Source organism: Camarhynchus parvulus, chromosome 17 (assembly GCF_901933205.1).
Source record: "Camarhynchus parvulus chromosome 17, STF_HiC, whole genome shotgun sequence".
Taxonomy (NCBI): domain Eukaryota; kingdom Metazoa; phylum Chordata; class Aves; order Passeriformes; family Thraupidae; genus Camarhynchus; species Camarhynchus parvulus.
In genome coordinates, this window is record NC_044587.1 from 796,041 (window position 1) to 809,912 (window position 13,872).

Here is a 13,872-nt window from a genome sequence, read left to right on the forward strand (position 1 = left end):
GGGGCGAGGGCCGGGCGGAGCCGGGGCCGCTCCCGGAGCTTCGCTCCGCCGTCAGCCCCGGCTCCGCCCGGCCCCGGCTTGTGCGTGCGGGGCTCGGTGTCGCGACATGGCGGGGCCTCGCGACGTGCTGGCAGCGGCGGGGCGGGCAGCGGCCGCCCGGGGACGGGTCCCGGTGTCGCCTCGGGGCGCTGGGCACACGCGTGTCACCTCATTCCCGGTGGGGGGGGCTCTGCCCGGAGACCCCGCACGGCCCGGCCATGATGCCGGCCCGGCTCCAACCTCCCCGCGCCTCCCTCCCGGCAGTGCCCCGGTACCGCCCGTACCCCCGGTGCCCCCGGGAGCGGCGGCGCCCCCCCACCACCGGCGGGTTATCCCCCCCCCGGCCGGTAACCATGGAAACTTCCAGAAGTGCCCCCCCACCCCGCGGCCGTGGTCCCGCCCAGCCAATGGGGACGCTCCGCTTGGCTCACGCTTCTCTGTGGCCGCGGCCGGCGGGTGGAACCAATGGGGCGGCGCGAGGGGGGCGCGCCGGGCACAGCGGAGCGGCCGCGCGGCGCTCGCCAATCGCGGGAGGCCAGCTTGGTAGCAGCCGGCCAATGGAGAGGCTCCAGCGAGGGCGCGGCAGCCAATGGAGAGGCTCCACGAAGGGGTAACGGAAGGTATAAAAGGGCGGGCGGCGCGGCCTGGCGGCTCAGCGGAGATCGGGGCGAGGCGCTTCTGCACGGTGAGGGCCGGGCGCGGTAAGGGCCGCACGGGGCTGGGCCGGTGTTGGGGGGGGGATGGCGGTTGAGGGCACGGAAAGATCGGGTGGGGACCGGGGGTGATTCTGCACGGCGGGGGCTGGGTGGTTGCGGCGCGGGGAGGGGTGAGGGGGGCGGCCACGCACGTGGCGCCTCCGTTGTGTAACCGGCGACCTCTCGGTAGGTGGGCACAGGTGAGCGGTCGGGATGAGGCTTCTGCTGCTGACGCTGCTGGCGCTGGGCGCCGTCTGGGCGGACGACGAGGAGAAGAAGGAGGACGTGGGCACGGTGGTGGGCATCGACCTGGGCACCACCTACTCCTGGTGCGTGGGGACGGGCACGGGGGGCCAGCCGGGCCCTTCTGGGTGGGCAGGGCCTGCGGGAGCCGCGGGAAGCGCCGCGGGCCCGGGAGGGCGCGGGGAGGAGCAGAAGGGGAGGCGGGGGGGGGGGGGGAGGGATGTGTGCAGGCCGCGGCCCGCCTGACCGTTCCGCTCTCCCCCAACCCCAGCGTGGGCGTCTTCAAGAACGGGCGCGTGGAAATCATCGCCAATGACCAGGGGAACCGCATCACACCGTCCTACGTGGCCTTCACCCCCGAGGGGGAGCGCCTGATCGGGGATGCTGCCAAGAACCAGCTCACGTCCAACCCAGAGAACACTGTATTTGATGCCAAGCGGCTCATCGGCCGCACCTGGAACGACCCCTCCGTGCAGCAGGACATCAAGTACCTGCCCTTCAAGGTGGGCCCCGAGTGCAGAGGTGGGGGGGCTGGAGGGGAGGACTGCAGTTCTGGTCAGAAGAGGCATCTGCTCACAGTGCCCCATGGGAGGATTGGTGTGTAAACAACAGTTCGTGGTGCTAACTGCGCTCGGGTTACGCCTGTCATAGAGGTTCGGCTTGATGTTTAGAAAGAACTGTGTGAACAAGTTGGAATAGTCGAATGGGACAGTATTCTTTGTTCTCCTCAGGTGGTTGAGAAGAAAGCCAAGCCCCATATCCAGGTTGATGTTGGAGGTGGACAGACAAAAACATTTGCTCCTGAAGAAATTTCTGCAATGGTCCTGACGAAGATGAAGGAAACAGCAGAGGCTTACTTGGGGAAGAAAGTAAGTGTACAGGAAACACTGGTAACAACTTGAATTAGCAGCTTTAGGAAATGGGAGAAGGGTAGGCTGAGCCAGGACTGACCTTGCCATCCCAAACCACAGTCAGTGCTGCAGGCCTCTTCAGCAGCCCTGTTGGATGGGCTCAGCTGCTGCTGGCTCTTCATCTTGAGGATGGGCTGCTTGTTCCAGCACGGCTCAGAGTGGCTGGTACTGCTTACAGACTGTAACAAAGCTGTCCCTCCCTGCTCAGGTGACCCACGCTGTTGTCACGGTGCCAGCCTACTTCAACGATGCCCAGCGCCAGGCCACCAAGGACGCGGGCACCATCGCGGGGCTCAACGTGATGCGCATCATCAACGAGCCGTGAGTAGCCCACCCTGTCCTGCCCCAGGGGAGCTGTGGGTTGCCACCCCCAGCCCTGACAGCCTGTTCCCTCTACAGAACAGCTGCTGCCATTGCTTATGGACTGGACAAGAGAGAGGGAGAGAAGAACATCCTTGTATTCGACCTGGGCGGTGGAACTTTTGATGTGTCCCTCCTCACAATTGACAACGGAGTCTTTGAAGTTGTGGCTACTAATGGAGACACTCACCTGGGTGGAGAAGACTTTGACCAGCGTGTTATGGAGCACTTCATCAAGCTCTACAAGAAGAAAACTGGCAAAGATGTTAGGAAGGATAACAGAGCTGTGCAGAAGCTGAGGCGGGAGGTGGAGAAGGCCAAGAGAGCTTTGTCATCTCAGCACCAGGCCAGGATTGAAATAGAGTCCTTCTTTGAAGGGGAAGATTTTTCGGAGACACTCACTCGAGCCAAGTTTGAGGAGCTGAACATGGTAAGTTTAGAAAGGTAAAGTTACACAGCCTCAGCTCTGGATTGGGACTGGGGAATGTGCAGCATCTCATGCTGTGACACTGCACTTCAGGGTATAAATAACTCTGTGTAAGCAGGCAGCTGTTCCTGCCAGGGAGCTGGGCCTCAGTTTGGCATCTCTGCTCTGTAGTGGTTGTACTTTGTATCTCCTGGGCTGCACAGTAGGGTGTGCTGGGAATATGGTCTCACAATGCTTGGGGTTTTGTCTTTGCAGGACCTGTTCCGTTCCACTATGAAGCCTGTTCAGAAAGTCCTGGAAGATTCTGACCTGAAGAAGTCTGATATTGATGAGATTGTCCTGGTTGGTGGATCAACTCGCATCCCCAAGATCCAGCAGCTCGTAAAAGAGTTCTTCAATGGGAAGGAGCCTTCTCGTGGCATTAACCCAGATGAGGCTGTGGCCTACGGCGCGGCCGTGCAGGCTGGGGTGCTCTCTGGGGACCAGGATACAGGTAATGGCACCTTCACTGCCACCTAAGAGTCGACTCAACAGTGGATGTTGGGCATTGACAAGCAAATGCAGACCAACTTGGATCTTTTCCAGTCCTTGGAGTTCTGTGCCCCTGAGGCCTCAGGATCCTGTCTGCAGCGTTGTCTTTTGTGCTGAAGTTGTGTCACAGTCTTGCCTCTGATCTGTTCCAGGTGACTTGGTCTTGCTCGACGTCTGTCCCCTGACCCTTGGCATTGAGACCGTTGGAGGTGTCATGACCAAGCTGATCCCAAGAAACACCGTTGTTCCCACCAAGAAGTCTCAGATCTTCTCCACAGCTTCTGACAACCAGCCAACTGTGACCATCAAGGTCTATGAAGGTGGGTGTCAGCTGTGGTGGCCCATGTGACAGCTGGAATCCATCTGCTGTAGGGTTTTCATTCTTGTTCCTGATTGTCACAAAGGCTGTAGGTTCTTTGTTCATGGAACTGTGTCACTCACAGTTTCATAAAGTACAGGCCACAGCTGGGCAAGAAAGTAACCCTGTGTCATTGTTTTTGGCAGGTGAGCGTCCCCTGACCAAGGACAACCATCTCCTGGGCACCTTTGATCTGACCGGAATCCCTCCTGCCCCTCGGGGTGTGCCCCAGATCGAGGTCACCTTTGAAATAGACGTGAATGGGATCCTCCGTGTCACGGCCGAGGACAAGGGCACCGGCAACAAGAACAAGATCACCATCACCAACGACCAGAACAGGCTGACGCCAGAGGAGATCGAGAGGATGGTCAACGATGCTGAGAAGTTTGCTGAGGAAGACAAGAAGCTGAAGGAACGCATCGATGCTCGGAATGAGCTGGAAAGCTACGCCTATTCCCTCAAGAATCAGATTGGGGACAAGGAGAAGCTGGGTGGGAAGCTGTCCTCTGAGGACAAGGAAACAATAGAGAAAGCAGTGGAGGAAAAGATCGAGTGGCTGGAAAGCCATCAGGATGGGGACATAGAAGATTTCAAAGCACAGAAGAAGGAGCTGGAGGAGGTGGTTCAGCCCATCGTGAGCAAGCTGTACGGCAGCGCCGGCCCCCCGCCCGGCGAGGAGGAGGCAGCAGAGAAGGACGAGTTGTAGATACCGGTGTCCCCGAATGTGGTGTGTGTATATATTGGACTCAGGAACACTTGTTTAAAATATTGAACTCTTAATTTGGAATGTAACTTTGAATCTTCACTCGTGAGTGGAGCTGGAACTGCTAGCCCGACGTGGCTGTATCCTGCTTTTCGTTAGCAGTTGCTCGATGTCTGGGGAGGGGAGCGGGGTGGGAGTGTAAATGTGGGTTTAGAAGTATTGGCAGTGGAACATTCTATTTAACAACTTGGTCATGTGAACTTGGTGTAGAGCTTTTCTACCTGGAGTGACCACAATAAATTTGTTATTTACACTGGACTCTGTTCTGGTTCTGTGATCTCCATTACCTAGCTCCAGCCAGGATCTGGATTAACCCTGAAGGATGGAGTGCTGTCACCCCCTCAAGGTCACCTTTCATGGGCTCATGGAGAGTGGGATGTTTAAAAGCAGGAGCTAGGCCTCTGTTCCCTTGGGGTGAATTGGGGTTCAGTTTCTGAAGGGAGAGAGTGGACTTGGACCTCGCTGCAGTTTTACAACAGATCCTGATAAGGAAGGGGAGATCAAGCCCGAGTAACTGCTGAAGGGGCAGCTTTTATTGTGCTGGGAGAGGGACGTTATCCACCAGAACCCATTGCCTGCTGTAGTGGCGGTGCCCAGCAGTGAGGAAGGAGCTTGGCTTAATTATGTTTTCCTGCAGTATTAAAACTTCAGAGCTTTTAATAAAGTGTCATATGAAACAGACCAGTTTTCTGATCAGTGAAAAGTAGTTTACACCTAATAAAGGTTCTTAGACAAAAAGATGCCTAATTGAAATTTGGTCTCTTTATTTACCAGAATGACCTTGTCTGGTGCCAGCTCCAGCAGTACCTCAAAACACCTTGGCTCCTGCCATGTCCCCTGGGCTGGGGCTGCAGCAGGACCCTGTTCAGGCGGAGCCCCTGTCCCTCAGGGGTGCCAGCACTGTGCCAGCTGCCCCAGGGTAAGGACACGTTTAAGGGGCACAATTAGCCCCAGGGGCTGAGGCTGGTGCTGTGGGGACTCTACTCAATGAGGGTGACCAGGCAGTCCCTGTGTATGTGCCCCTGGGTGTCCATGCCCCCAAACACGAACAGCAGATGGACAGAGGTGTCTTCAGCACAGCCCTCTCCCAGGCCCTGCTGGAGGGGCTCAGCTCTGTCACCTGCTGACACAGGGGGCTCTGTCCCAGCTGGGGTCTCTCCTGTGTCCCCGTGTGCCCCAGCCTGCCAGGGAATGACACACATGGCGTGGTCCAGCCTCCCGCTGGGCAGGGGAGACTCAAACTGCAGGAGCGTCCAGTGCTGCCTTCCTGCAGTGCAAAGATACAGTCACAGCTTTAAACATCCCACACCCGGCAGTGACACCATGAATTCAGTCCTGCAGTGCTGTAACTCCAGGGGGAAGCCCAGGGCTTGAGCAGGTAACGTGTTTCCCCAGCTGCCTGGCATCTTCCCTGGCAGCCCTGAGAGCAGCCTCCCTACCTGTGTGATACTTGTACGTAGTATTCAGTGTCCCATCTGGACCTATTCCACCAAAAATGTACAAGTGGTCCTGGAACACTGCCGAGGAGTGGGATGCCCTTCCTCCAGGGACATCTCCAGTGGCTGGGATCTTCTCCCATCTCATGTCATCTGGTGCAGGAAACAACACCTCCAGGGTTATGCATTACACAAACCCCACGCGTTTTGTTGATTTAAACAAAGAAGGTAATACTTTAAGCACTTAAGAACTAGTATTTCAGAAAAAAATGTCCCCCCAAATCAAAGCACAGCTCACAGGTACTGCCCTGCAGTACCTCCATCCACACTTACTTGTGTCGATGCAGAACAGGTCATTGTAAAAAACATCTCCAGCTAAACCTCCATGGATGAAGAGTTTGGTCCCAACTGCAACCACGGCGTGTCCGTGCCGAGGGGAAGGGGGATCACCATGAGTCTCTGGCTGGGACCAGGCCAGGGCGGCTAAAAATGGGAGGACACGGGAATTAGGAAGAAAACCCTGGAAATTCTACAGACCAGCAACCCCAGAGCCCTGCCGACGCTTCCCACCCAAGCCACGGGGTCTGAATTCCCAGTGAGCACAGGAACACAAGGTCCTGTCAAGAGAGGGACGGCCACCCATCCCGTGGGACTCATCTCCAGAGAGAGCTCAGCAATTCCAGCCCTCTGGCTACACCCCGAGGGCAGCGCTCTGGCCCACAGCAGGGAGGTACCCGTGTCGAACACGTGCAGTCGCTGGTCTTTCACCGGCTCCGCTCCCTTGTCTCCACCGCCGAACACGAACAGCCGGGCCCCGATGCCCGCCGAGGACGTGTGGAATGTCCGAGGCTGCGGCTGCTCCCCCCTCACCGCAGGGCTCTCCCACGTTCCTATTTCTAGTTAAGACATTTGATTAACCGAACAACCAACGCGGGGACGGAGGCCGGGCCCGTCCCGCAGCCCGAACCGTGGCCCTGGGGCACTCACCGGGGTCCAGCACCTGAACGCAGCCGCGGTTCCCGGCGGGGTGCGCTCCGCCGAACACCCAGAGGCGCGGGGGGCCAACGGCGGGCAGCAGCGTGGCGTGCTCGTAGCGCGGCCTCAGTCCGCGCCAGCCGGCGGGGACCCAGCGCAGCAGGGCTGTGGACGGGGACAGGCGATCGGTCCCGGTCCCGGTCCGGTCCCGGTTCCAGCCCAGCCCCGGCCCGGCCCGGCCCTCACCCAGCTCCACGAAATGCGCGTCCGCGAAGGCCCCGGCGGGGTCGGCACCGCCCAGCAGCAGGACGCGGCCGGGCAGGAGGAGGCAGCCGAGTCCCACGCGGCCGCGGGGCCGCTCCCCGCGCGGGCTCAGCCGGTACCTGCGGGGCGAGGGCGGCGCTCAGCGCGGGCTGGGCTGGCCCGGGCTCCCGCCGGTCCCGCCGCCCCGCTCACTGCTATCCCCCCCATCACCCCCGCCCGCCCAGCGCCGTGCCCGCCGGTGCCCCCGCCGCGCTCACCAGTGTCCCGGGCGCGGCCGCCGTCCCGGCTGCAGCAGCGGCAGCGCCCGCGGCGCCATGGCGGCGGGGCCGCTGCCGGGCCGGCCGGCCGGAAGTGCCGCCGGAAGTGCCCTGCGCTTCCGCCCGCGCCGGCGGCGCGCTCCGCCGCCCGGAAGTGGCGGGGGGCCCGCTTCTGTCCGACCCGTGCCAAGATGGCGCCGCTGGACCTGGACAAATACGTGGAGATCGCGCGGCTCTGCAAGTACCTGCCCGAGAACGACCTCAAGGTGCGGCCGCGGCGGCGGGCCGGGACCGGCCGGGGCGGGCCGGGCCGGGGTGGGCGCTGCCGGGCGGGCCGGAGCGGGCGGTGCCGGTGGTCCCGGCACTGACCTCGACCCTGCCCCGCTCCGTCCCGCAGCGCCTCTGTGACTATGTCTGTGACCTGCTGCTGGAGGAGTCCAACGTCCAGCCCGTGTCTACGCCCGTCACCGTCTGCGGGGACATCCACGGGCAGGTAAGGCCGGGCCGGGCCGCTCCCGGTGCAGCCCCGGGCCGGAGTCGGTGCCGATGCCCGGTGCCCCTCACGCCTCTCTCCCCCCGCAGTTCTATGACCTGTGCGAGCTGTTCCGGACCGGCGGGCAGGTCCCCGACACCAACTACATCTTCATGGTAGGTGCGCCGGGCGCGGCCCCGCTGGGTTTGACAGGGGCCGGGCTGAAAGCCCGAGGGGCTCCCGAGTCCCGGGCCCCGCCCGGCGCCGCTGCTGGCTCCTGCCCGCCGGTTGTACTGCCGGGAGCCCCGCGGGGTGAGGCAGAGCGTCCTGCCCTGCCCGGGTGTCCCGGGGTCACGTCAGGACAGCAGAGAGGCGAGTGCCCAGCCCACACCTGACACTCGCAGTGCCCGGAGCCGCCGCGGCTCCCAGCAGGTCCCGGTGCCCTCCAGCGCTGGGTTCCTTTGTGGCAGTGAGGATTGAGGACCGATGTGTCACTGTGCCCTTTCTCCATGTGCGGCTGTCTCTGCCTTCAGGGGGACTTTGTAGACCGGGGGTATTACAGCCTCGAGACGTTCACGTACCTCCTTGCACTAAAAGCCAAGTGGCCTGACCGTATCACGCTGCTGCGAGGCAACCACGAGAGCAGGCAGATCACCCAGGTGTACGGGTTCTACGGTGAGTGCTGCCTGTGCCTGCAGCTCCTCTGCCGCGGGAAACCCTGGCAAGGCCACGGTGCCCGGGGCTCTCGGGGCTGGGGGCCACATGGGCTCCAGGGTTGCCTTTGCTAACATGGTCATTGTGTTTCTGAAATGGAACGTGTTTAAGGCAGATCTTGCTGCTCTTTTCTGGCATGTGAGGTTTCTGCTTGTGTCCTGGTGCCAAGTTCAGGCACAGGCAGAGCAGGAGGTGCTCGGTCCCTCCTGCTGCTGCTGCTGGTCCTGGCCAGCAGCAGGACCCAGCACAGGGCTCCTGGCAGGGCTCGTGTGACACACCTGGGTGTGCAGGTTCTGCTGTCAGTGTTTGCTCTGCCTGTTTCCTCTGGTCCACGAGGAGTAAAACTGTTCTCTCCAACAGACGAGTGCCAAACCAAATACGGGAACGCGAACGCCTGGAGATACTGCACCAAAGTCTTTGACATGCTCACAATAGCAGCTGTAAGTGCAAACACATTAACAGATTATCCTGATGGGAGCTGTGAGCTGGGGCTCCCCTGGCAGCCATGCTGAGGTGCTCGTGTCATTCCCCTGCAGTTAATAGACGAGCAGATCCTGTGTGTGCACGGGGGCCTCTCCCCAGACATCAAGACCCTGGACCAGATCCGGACCATTGAGCGCAACCAGGAGATCCCTCACAAAGGCGCCTTCTGCGACCTGGTGTGGTCAGACCCCGAGGACGTGGACACGTGGGCCATCAGCCCCCGTGGGGCGGGCTGGCTCTTCGGGGCCAAGGTCACCAACGAGGTAACTCACTGCTCAGGGCCACACAGCCCAGTGTGGGCTGGGAGCTGAGGGGCTCAGCTCACTGTGGGGTTAGAGTGGAGCGAGAGCACTGCAGGACACTGAACTGCCCTGTCACACCTCTGCCAGTAACTTATGGTGGTGGGGAAGCTTGGCTTGTGCCAGCTGGAAAAAATGAGCCACTTGAACCTAAAAGCACCAATGTAACTGCCAGGTGTACTAATACCCATCTTGCTTTTGAAAAGTGTGACGTGGTGGGACTCACTAGTGTCCCTGGGCTCTGTGTGGAATGGTTTCCTAAGGATCTAGGAGAAAAATACCCTTTTTTAAGCAATTCTTGAGTTAATTTTGTTGTGTCTGCACTGAGCAGACTCCTCAGGGCTCTCCCCAGTGGCCTTGCCAGGCTCAGCCTGCGTTGTTGTGTGGCCCTGACACAGCACATCCAGGAAGGGTTGAGTGTGGGACAGCACAGCCCTGCTTCCTGGGTGTCAGCTGTTCCAGTGCTCGGGTGTTGGCACCTGTATGTCACAGGGTGTCTCAGTGCTGGGTCCCCAGCCCTGCTGTGTTCTCTGTCCTGCTGTGGGGCCGGCCCAGGAGCAGCACGTGCTGTGGGCAGCGGCACTCGGGCCACGCTGAGCTGACCTTCCTCTTCCCTTGCAGTTTGTTCACATCAACAACCTGAAGCTGATCTGCAGAGCGCACCAGCTCGTCCACGAAGGATACAAATTCATGTTTGATGAGAAGTTGGTAACGGTATGGTCAGCTCCCAACTACTGCTACCGCTGCGGGAACATCGCGTCCATCATGGTCTTTAAAGATGTAAATACAAGAGAACCAAAGCTATTCCGCGCAGTTCCAGACTCAGAGCGTGTCATTCCTCCCAGGACAACCACGCCGTACTTCCTCTGAGCCCCGCCCGCCTGCTGTCACCTCTCCCTGTCCTGCCCCTTTACAATATACTTTTTATTGAGCACTTTGCTGCTGAAATGCTGCCTCTTGCCTTTTTTATTTTTAAATTATCTAAATTTATTGTGTATTATGGTGTCTGTAGCAAGTTTTTTTCCCCTGCCCATAGATTAATTTCAGAGTATTTGTAATATGTCCTTGAGATTTGTACTACTGCATGTAGTCCTCGCCTAGTCCTGGGTTAGATGAACCAATTCCTTTAACTACCACGCTCCGGGAGCCGCTCGGGCCGCTCTCTTGTTCAGCTTTTTGTTTTTGGTAAGTTTTAAGAAATTTCAGCAGCAAAGTCAGTGCCCGGTGCGCGGCGGGGCCGGGGCTGCCCGTGCTGCCCGAGCCAGCCTTTTCCGAGTGTTCGGTGGATCCCAGTGAAGCGGTCCAAGGGCTGTTCCCCATCCCCGGTTTGTTCCGTTTGCCTCGGGATCCCGATTAAACCCGCCAACCTGCTGCAGCGACGGGATTTGTACATTAAAGTCATTGTTCGGATTTTTCCCAGGCTCTGTTGTGTTTTTGGTGGCGGGGCGCGCGGGCCGGGGCGGGGCGCGGCGGCCGCGCGGGTTCCGCTTCCGGCGGGGCCGGCGCCGTTTCCGGCGGGCGCGGGCCGGGCGGCGGGGATGGCGCGGAGCACGCTCTCGTCCCGCTTCCGCCGCCTCGACATCGACCAGTACGACGAGAACCGCTTCGTGGAGGAGCCCGAGGAGGCGGCGGCGGCCGAGCCCGATGCCAGCCCCGAGGTGGAAGCGCTGCTCAGGCAATATCCTTTGGGCCGGGGGGGCCGGGGAGTCCCGGGCAGCGGCCGCGATCGCCGCTCGGGCCGGGGCCGCCCGGGAGCCGCGCTGCGCGTCCCGCACGTCCCGGTTTGAGTCCTTGACCGCCGCCGCACAGGCGAGGCGCTGCGGGCCTTCCACACGGCCATCCGCAGCTCCCCGGGCAACACCAGGAGCCAGGCGATGAAGGTAGGGCCGGGCAGGGCTGCGGGCACAGCGGCACCCGGGCACAAGAGCGGCGCCGCTGCGCTCCGTGAGCCCGTGCTGCCATGGGCATCCCCCTGCGTCTGCCGCTTCCTCCTCTAACCCCAGCTCTGCTCACCTCGCTTACAGAAATAACCCAGCCTGGAGCGCGCCCCTCTCTTGCCAAACACGAGTTTTGGATCGTTCCCAGCTGTTCTCGTTCTCACATTTCTCTCTTTGCCTTGTCTTCCCAGGAGCAGGCCCAGGGAACGATGCTTAAAGTCCTCACATCTTTTAAAAGCAGTGAAATAGAACAAGCGGTGAATTCCTTAGACAGAAACGGTGTTGATTTGTTAATGAAGTACATTTATAAAGGATTTGAAAAGCCAACAGAAAACAGCAGTGCAATATTACTTCAGTGGCATGAAAAGGTACGTGCTGGGGGCACTCTTGGCTCAGCCACGCTCGCAGGGTCCTGGCCAGTGCTTTCAGGAGAGAAGAGAAGCAGGTGGTGGCAGGGCCTCATCCCTGAAGAGCTCAGTGTTTCCTTTCATCTTTGGTCTCTCTGAGCCTGCATTCACAAAGCCTTTGCCTGTATTTCAAACCTTGCCCTGTGCCATGAGGAGAGGGGACAGAGCAGGGAGTTCTCCCTGCAGGGGAAAGCCTTGAGCTGCCCTTGGCACCCAGCGAGGAGATGTCAGGGAGGGTCGGGGCAGCTGCAGCCTCCTCTGGGGCCTGGCTCAGGGGGCTCAGGCTGGCAGTTTGCATCAGCTGAGTCACAGGCTTTAGCAAACCTGTTTGGTTTGCCCAGGAGAGATTTTGAGGTCCCCAGAGATTCCATTGGGCACCAGCAGGGGCCTCTTGTTTCTGTGGAATGTCAGCTGTGAAACAGGGGGTGTGGGATGTGTTCAGCAGCTGCCTGTGGAGCCTCCTTCCCTGTCTGTGGTGGCGGAGGCACATTCTGGGCTGAGGCACAGCCCTGAAGCAGCTGCTGGGTGCCCCTGCCCCCGGGCAGGAATCCAAGTGAGATCTTCCCCCACTGCAGCGGTTTCAGCTGAAGCCCTGGCTGTTAGTGCTCCAAGGAAAACTGATCCCTGGGAACGCTGCAGCTCCCTGTGCAGGCAGCTGCTGGGAATGTTGGTGTCCTTTTCCCAAGGTGCAGAGCTTTTCCTGCTGTATGTAAAGCTGCTGTAGTGCGAGTCCAGCTATTGCTGCTGTCACCAGCTTTGCCAAGCCTTGACAAGGAGGAGGGAGTTTCTTGGGACAGCAAAGAACATGTTTCTGCGTGGTTTTTTTTTCTTTTTTTCCTGTTGTTTCCACTGAGGTGCTTTCAGGTGAGCGTGGGTGGTGCTCCCAGCATGGGAGGTGACACACCACCACCCTGACTGGTACTCAGAGCGTGCAGGGACATGAAAGGCATTTCGTCCTCTCTGTTGTGAAAGGAACAAGGCAGGTCTGAGTAGGCAGGGTTTAAAGCCTGGTGTTCTGCTTTGTGGCAGTACTGGTAGGATGTGTGGCTTGCTCAGAGCAGAGTCAGCTCAGTGGTAGTACCAGTCTGTCCTCTGGAAAAGGCCTGTGGCAGGTCTGGGAGCTCAGGAGATTTACCTGCCAGTCCTGCTCCAGGTGCATGCTGTGCCTTTGTCCAGCCGTGTCACCCAGCGCCACGTCTCACTCTGCTCTCATACCCTGTGCTCTGTTGGATTGTGGCTGCAAGGTAAATGCCCCACTTCCAGCAGTCTGCTTAAATATTTATTTTTTTCATAATCATCTCCATCTTCTAGACTTCAGAAGGAAACACTGTTCACATTGAGGGACACAAATGAAACTGAAGCGAGCCCTTCCTCCTCCTCCTTTCCTCAGGGATAAGGGAGGTGGGAATTCTGCTCTGTCAGTGACTTGCAACACTGGAGCCCTTGAGATCCAAAAGCTGGTTAGACTGTGGAGAATGACAGTTTCTAGCTTTGGAGAAGAGCCATAGTCCCTTCTGTGGCTGAATTCTTCAGTGTTTGTTCTGTGACTCTGTATCCTCTCTCCTTTCCCACAGGCACTGGCAGTAGGAGGCCTGGGCTCCATAATAAGAGTTCTCACAGCAAGAAAGACTGTGTAAAGACTGTTAACTTGGACAGAGGTGACGGTCAGGCTTGGACTCAGAAGAAGGAATGAGCTGAAATTACACTGGTCCATCTTTATTAGAGATTGCAATCTACTGAAATCCTACAGTAACCTCCTCTTGGAATGCTTTTAACCTTAAAGGTGGGGGAAGAGCAAAGGTATTCCTGCATATTCCGACTATCACATATAGGAGCCAAGACATTCTCCTGCTCCCTTCTTTAACAGGCAGAGAGAAGGCACACTCCTGCCTCCTACACTGTAAGTGAACAGGTATTTCAGATGCTGCTTTAGCCAGGTGTGGTGATACAAGCTCCCGTGTGTCCTGCTTAGTCCCAAGGTAGCTGTGTCCAGGCTGAGGTCCTGCAGCTGAGGGTGGGAGAAGGGCTCTGGGAATGGCGGCTGAACGTGTGGGTGAAGGACTCTTGGACTCTGGGCTTGGGGTCATGTAAAGTGAAGTGCCTGCTGCATCAATAAAGGTCTTGGATCACGTGAGTTAAATTTATTTTCAGCTAAATTCTAAGTCTGACACTTATTCCAAAGCGGGCCTGCAATAACCCAGTCCAACCCAGTGTCCACCTTTTAGGATTGCTCCTAACTCCAGCAACTTAGAGAATTTGTCCTCAAATCCAGCTCTGTCTTGGCTGTAGGGAATGAGACCA

The 13,872-nt window shown here is 58.9% G+C and overlaps 4 protein-coding genes across 5 annotated transcripts; 3 read left to right on the forward strand and 1 right to left on the reverse strand.

Moving 5' to 3' along the window:
• Positions 1–672: 672 nt before the first annotated feature.
• HSPA5 (heat shock protein family A (Hsp70) member 5) lies at positions 673–4,585 on the forward strand. The gene is made up of 9 exons (XM_030961784.1): positions 673–724; positions 925–1,063; positions 1,249–1,480; positions 1,709–1,846; positions 2,097–2,209; positions 2,288–2,678; positions 2,931–3,168; positions 3,359–3,526; positions 3,711–4,585. The coding sequence occupies exons 2-9, from the start codon at positions 948–950 to the stop codon at positions 4,268–4,270; spliced, it is 1,956 nt and encodes a 651-aa protein (XP_030817644.1). The 5' UTR covers positions 673–724; positions 925–947; the 3' UTR covers positions 4,271–4,585.
• Positions 4,586–4,989: 404 nt separating this feature from the next.
• On the reverse strand, positions 4,990–7,338 carry RABEPK (Rab9 effector protein with kelch motifs). Of its 2 annotated transcripts, XM_030961785.1 has the most exons (7): positions 7,260–7,338; positions 6,985–7,121; positions 6,751–6,903; positions 6,498–6,659; positions 6,097–6,246; positions 5,767–5,916; positions 4,990–5,594 (listed from the first exon to the last, which is right to left on the reverse strand). In XM_030961785.1, the coding sequence occupies exons 1-7, from the start codon at positions 7,316–7,318 to the stop codon at positions 5,308–5,310; spliced, it is 1,098 nt and encodes a 365-aa protein (XP_030817645.1). In that variant the 5' UTR covers positions 7,319–7,338; the 3' UTR covers positions 4,990–5,307. The 2 variants fall into 2 exon arrangements, with proteins under 2 accessions (XP_030817645.1, XP_030817646.1); XM_030961786.1 differs by lacking the exon at positions 6,498–6,659.
• An 83-nt stretch (positions 7,339–7,421) lies between these two features.
• PPP6C (protein phosphatase 6 catalytic subunit) lies at positions 7,422–10,543 on the forward strand. The gene is made up of 7 exons (XM_030961787.1): positions 7,422–7,525; positions 7,657–7,752; positions 7,842–7,907; positions 8,265–8,406; positions 8,806–8,885; positions 8,982–9,191; positions 9,849–10,543. Exons 1-7 carry the CDS (start codon positions 7,451–7,453, stop codon positions 10,095–10,097), a joined length of 918 nt encoding a protein of 305 aa, XP_030817647.1. The 5' UTR covers positions 7,422–7,450; the 3' UTR covers positions 10,098–10,543.
• A 184-nt stretch (positions 10,544–10,727) lies between these two features.
• ARPC5L (actin related protein 2/3 complex subunit 5 like) lies at positions 10,728–13,700 on the forward strand. Its single transcript, XM_030961788.1, has 4 exons — positions 10,728–10,905; positions 11,035–11,107; positions 11,356–11,532; positions 13,146–13,700. The coding sequence occupies exons 1-4, from the start codon at positions 10,766–10,768 to the stop codon at positions 13,206–13,208; spliced, it is 453 nt and encodes a 150-aa protein (XP_030817648.1). The 5' UTR covers positions 10,728–10,765; the 3' UTR covers positions 13,209–13,700.
• Positions 13,701–13,872: the final 172 nt, after the last annotated feature.

What these genes read in the sequence shown, in the direction of transcription:
- ARPC5L (XM_030961788.1), top strand. Translation starts at nt 10,766, where the DNA reads ATGGCGCGGAGCACGCTCTCGTCCCGCTTCCGCCGCCTCGACATCGAC. An exon ending in CCAGGAGCCAGGCGATGAAG is followed by an intron (nt 11,108 to 11,355) that starts GTAGGGCCGGGC and finishes TTGTCTTCCCAG; the next exon opens with GAGCAGGCCCAGGGAACGAT. An exon ending in TACTTCAGTGGCATGAAAAG is followed by an intron (nt 11,533 to 13,145) that starts GTACGTGCTGGG and finishes CCTTTCCCACAG; the next exon opens with GCACTGGCAGTAGGAGGCCT.
- PPP6C (XM_030961787.1), top strand. Translation starts at nt 7,451, where the DNA reads ATGGCGCCGCTGGACCTGGACAAATACGTGGAGATCGCGCGGCTCTGC. An exon ending in CCAGGTGTACGGGTTCTACG is followed by an intron (nt 8,407 to 8,805) that starts GTGAGTGCTGCC and finishes TCTCTCCAACAG; the next exon opens with ACGAGTGCCAAACCAAATAC. An exon ending in GGGCCAAGGTCACCAACGAG is followed by an intron (nt 9,192 to 9,848) that starts GTAACTCACTGC and finishes CTTCCCTTGCAG; the next exon opens with TTTGTTCACATCAACAACCT.
- HSPA5 (XM_030961784.1), top strand. Translation starts at nt 948, where the DNA reads ATGAGGCTTCTGCTGCTGACGCTGCTGGCGCTGGGCGCCGTCTGGGCG. An exon ending in TCAAGTACCTGCCCTTCAAG is followed by an intron (nt 1,481 to 1,708) that starts GTGGGCCCCGAG and finishes TGTTCTCCTCAG; the next exon opens with GTGGTTGAGAAGAAAGCCAA. An exon ending in GACCATCAAGGTCTATGAAG is followed by an intron (nt 3,527 to 3,710) that starts GTGGGTGTCAGC and finishes TGTTTTTGGCAG; the next exon opens with GTGAGCGTCCCCTGACCAAG.
- RABEPK (XM_030961785.1), bottom strand. Translation starts at nt 7,318, where the DNA reads ATGGCGCCGCGGGCGCTGCCGCTGCTGCAGCCGGGACGGCGGCCGCGC. An exon ending in CGGCCGCGCCCGGGACACTG is followed by an intron (nt 7,122 to 7,259) that starts GTGAGCGCGGCG and finishes CTCGCCCCGCAG; the next exon opens with GTACCGGCTGAGCCCGCGCG. An exon ending in CGCGCATTTCGTGGAGCTGG is followed by an intron (nt 6,904 to 6,984) that starts GTGAGGGCCGGG and finishes CCCCGTCCACAG; the next exon opens with CCCTGCTGCGCTGGGTCCCC.